Consider the following 4,378-nt stretch of genomic DNA (forward strand, 5'->3'; position numbering starts at 1 on the left):
ATAATACATGTGTGAATACATAGACAAACAGAGTGTCACTAGTATGCCTCTACTTGACTAGCTCGTTGATCAAAGATGGTTATGTTTCCTAGCCATAGATATGAGTTGTCATTTGATTAACGGGATCACATCATTAGGAGAATGATGTGATTGACTTGACCCATTCCGTTAGCATAGCACTTGATCTTTTAGTTTGTTGCTATTGCTTTCTTCATGACTTATACATGTTCCTATGACTATGAGATTATGCAACTCCCGTTTACCGGAGGAACACTTTGTGTTCTACCAAACGTCACAATGTAACTGGGTGATTATAAAGGTGCTCTACAGGTGTCTTCGAAGGTACTTGTTGGGTTGACGTATTTCGAGATTAGGATTTGTCACTCTGATTGTCGGAGAGGTATCTCTGGGCCCTCTCGGTAATGCACATCACTTAAGCCTTGCAAGCATTGCAACTAATGAGTGAGTTGCGAGAAGATGTATTACAGAACGAGTAAAGAGACTTGCCGGTAACAAGATTGAACTAGGTATTGAGATACCGACGATCGAATCTCAGGCAAGTAACATACCGATGACAAAGGGAACAACGTATGTTGTTATGCGGTCTGACTGATAAAGATCTTCGTAGAATATGTGGGAGCCAATATGAGCATCCAGGTTCCGCTATTGGTTATTGATCGGAGACGTGTCTCGGTCATGTCTACATTGTTATCGAACCCGTAGGGTCCGCACGCTTAAGGTTTCGATGACAATTATATTATGAGTTTTGATGTACCAAAGGAGTTCGGAGTCCCGGATGAGATCGGGGACATGACGAGGAGTCTCGAAATGGTCAAGACGTAAAGATAGATATATTGGACGACTATATTCGGACATCGGAAAGGTTCCGAGTGATTCAGGTATTTTCGGAGGTACCGGATAGTTACGGGAATACGAGGAAGAAGCAATGGGCCTTAATGGGCCTTCGTGGGAAGGAGAGGTAGCAGCCAGGAGGTGGCGCGCGCCCCTCCCAAGCCCAGTCCGAATTGGAAAAGGGGTTTGGGGCGCGGCCCCTCTCCCCCTTCCTTCCCCTCTTCCCCCCTTTCCCCCCTTCTCCTAGTTGGATTAGGAAAGGAGGAAACCTACTCCAACTAGGAGTAGGAATCCTACCTCCTTGGCGCGCCCCAAGGGCCGACCGGCCTCCCCCCTTTGCTCCTTTATATATAGGGGCAGGGGGGCACCTCTAGACACAACAATTGATCCTTGAGATCTCTTAGCCGTGTGCGGTGCCCCCCTCCACCATAATCCTCGATAATATTGTAGCAGTGCTTAGGCGAAGCCCTGCGATGGTGGAACATCAAGATCGTCACCACGCCGTCGTGCTGACGGAACTCATCCCCGACACTTTGCTGCATCGGAGTCCGGGGATCGTCATCGAGCTGAACGTGTGCAAGAACTCGGAGGTGACGTAGTTTCGGTGCTTGATCGGTCGGGCCATGAAGACGTACGACTACATCAACCGCGTTGTTATAATGCTTTCGCTTTCGGTCTACGAGGGTACGTGGACAACACTCTCCCCTCTCGTTGCTATGCATCACCATGATCTTGCATGTGTGTAGGAAATTTTGAAATTACTACGTTCCCCAACACTTAGGTCATCCACTTGAGGGAAATTTGCTACTGTCCTACAAAACTCTGCACTTGGAGGCCCAACAACGTCTGCCAGGATAAAGTTGCGTAGTAGACATCAATGCGTTATATACTTGCACCTTCAAGCCCAACCTAGAGAGCCGAAGGACGAGCGGGCCGTTGGGAACGATCTTGTGATGCCGGCGAAGTAGTCCCAACCCCTCCCGAGCGCATGGGGAGAAAGAGGAAACTAGCTCTTTCCCCCTCACGACATGTGTTTTGATGTGATTTTCAGTGCCCGGACGTCTGAAACCTGATGCACACCTTTTTTCTAAATATTTATTTATTTTACTAAAAAACCGGTACACCTTAAAGACCAGGCAAGGCACATTCCTGGTTTTTTCAGTCAGACCGCCGGTCCGGTCCATTTTTAAAAACTATGGTTGAGAGAAGGGAAAATTGGTCATATGCCTCGCGATCCCTATGTTTTGATGTGATTTTCAGTGCCAATACCTCCGACACCTGATGCGGCGCCGCGAGAGACTTGGGATAGCAGGGCGCATCCCTAGCGCCGGATGTCCCACTAGCAGCTTGGGCGTCCGACACCTGATATGTTTGTGCAAAAAAGTTTGACTAGAAACTTTGGTCATAGCTCTAGCGGGCGGACGTCTGGCTTGCTGCCTAGACGTCCGGCGCCTAAAACAGTTTGCTAGAATTTTGGCCCTTTCCCTCCTTATGACCAACACTGGAGCATCCCATATTTGCTTGCCGGAGTTGATGTTCCCTTTCTTATCATCACTGAGTGTGTAAGAGTTGAGTTGTTTGTTGCAACCCCCGTTGGAGTGAGATAATTGGTTTTGACGGGGTTGGATCCTAAGGATGCATGGACGTCGCCAGCTCCGCGTCGGCCGTGCCGCCACCGCCACCGCGGTTCACGCCCCAACGACATGATCATGAGGCCCTCACATCCACGTCCAGGAAGGCCACTACTACCCCCCCTCCGACAGCTTCATTTTTCGGGACTCGCGGCCGTCTGGTGAGCTCGTCGGACATGGGGAAGACATGTCCTCGGAAAATAGGCGCTGCCGCAGCCGACGATCATTTAGACTAGGTTAAAAACTCTAGTCCGCTATAGTTCAGTTGTGTTGAAAATGTAACAATTTTGGCCTTTAGATGAAAATCATCCAGTTTACATGAAATTCGTTCGGTTTGTTTCGAATCCGGTTGGATGGCCGGCTCCCGGATCACTGTCCGACGTGTCCACGAACAAATACCGTTTCTGTTTTAGGGTTTTGCATCGGAGTTGCCCTTAGACTTACCAAACAAAATTGGTGGGTACTACGCGTCCCATCCGCTCCACCTCACAAATTTCATCATTTTTTCTCTCGATCTAAAGATTCACATGAAATAATTTTTTCAATGCCAATTTTTGCTTTTCATTTTCTTCAAATTTTCTTTCGTCCCTAGAACTAGGTTGCCTAGTCACGAAAACTTTATGGAATTACCTTGCTCAGAAAAACAATGTTTTTAATTTCAAAAAAAGAAACAATGTTTTCTCCACCAAAAGAGAAACAATAGTTCGCGCCATTGCGTACACCAGCGCGAAAACATCGCGCCCCGCCCACAGCCCAAAACTTTGGCGCCGGCAGCCACTCCTCTGACCCAGTCCGCCACTCCAGCAACCGGCGCCTCCCGCCAGGTCATCGATCCGCGGCGTCTCTCCCCCGGATCGCAATCTCAACCGTGCATTCCAGCTGCATCGAACGGCAGCCACACGCCTCCTCCCACCTCTCGCCCACCATAAAAATCCCCTCCCCACCTCCGGCAAATCACAACACAATTCACAACCGCTCCTCGACCTCCTCCATCCGCGCGCAGCTCGAGCCAAGAAGAGATCGTCAGCCATGTCCGGCCGCGGCAAGGGAGGCAAGGGGCTCGGCAAGGGCGGCGCTAAGCGCCACAGGAAGGTGCTGCGCGACAACATCCAGGGCATCACCAAGCCCGCCATCCGCCGCCTGGCTCGGAGGGGCGGCGTGAAGCGCATCTCGGGGCTCATCTACGAGGAGACCCGTGGCGTGCTCAAGATCTTCCTCGAGAACGTCATCCGCGACGCCGTCACCTACACCGAGCACGCCCGCCGCAAGACCGTCACCGCCATGGACGTCGTCTACGCGCTCAAGCGCCAGGGCCGCACCCTCTACGGCTTCGGCGGCTAGGCTCTTCCTCGCCCCCCCTGCAGATCCCAAAAGTTGGATGACACCGCGACTTGTGTAGTTCTCTGTTTGCTCTGTAGTTCGAACTGTATCGTGGAACAAAGTGGTTCGCATGTGTTGCTGGAAATCAAACTTGTCCCAGTGAAATACCGTGTCTCTGATTTTGTCCTGCTGCATCTCTGTTTATGTGAAACTGTTATTTCTTCTGTGATGCGAAATTGTGTGTGCTTGCGAGTTGGATTGTTTTGCCATTCTTTTTCCTGGAGACCCTGCCAGATCGTTCTTGCTTGCTGAAAAATTTGTGTATGGCTGAATCAGGATCATCATTTGCTCGGACTGAGATCCAGTCTAACGGACAGCAGTGACCCGAAGCAAAAGAGGCCTGGGCATCCATCCAACACAGCTAAACAAAGAAAATGCTTCAGCCTTGGTCGTTCAGTCACTAGATAATACAATCAACAGTTTTCATTCAGCTAACAATACGAATGTAACAGTACTAACAGCTTATATATGTACTGAATAAAAGAATATGGCAGAGATAAGATAACAGTTTTTTT

The 4,378-nt window shown here is 49.7% G+C and overlaps 1 protein-coding gene across 1 annotated transcript; it reads left to right on the plus strand.

Annotated features, from left to right (window-relative positions):
* The first annotated feature begins 3,436 nt into the window (after positions 1-3,436).
* On the plus strand, positions 3,437-3,990 carry LOC119283491 (histone H4). Its single transcript, XM_037563020.1, has one exon. It carries the CDS (start codon positions 3,513-3,515, stop codon positions 3,822-3,824), a length of 312 nt encoding a protein of 103 aa, XP_037418917.1. The 5' UTR covers positions 3,437-3,512; the 3' UTR covers positions 3,825-3,990.
* The last annotated feature ends 388 nt before the right edge of the window (positions 3,991-4,378 follow it).

Source organism: Triticum dicoccoides, chromosome 1A, assembly GCF_002162155.2.
Source record: "Triticum dicoccoides isolate Atlit2015 ecotype Zavitan chromosome 1A, WEW_v2.0, whole genome shotgun sequence".
In the NCBI taxonomy this organism is placed as follows: domain Eukaryota; kingdom Viridiplantae; phylum Streptophyta; class Magnoliopsida; order Poales; family Poaceae; genus Triticum; species Triticum dicoccoides.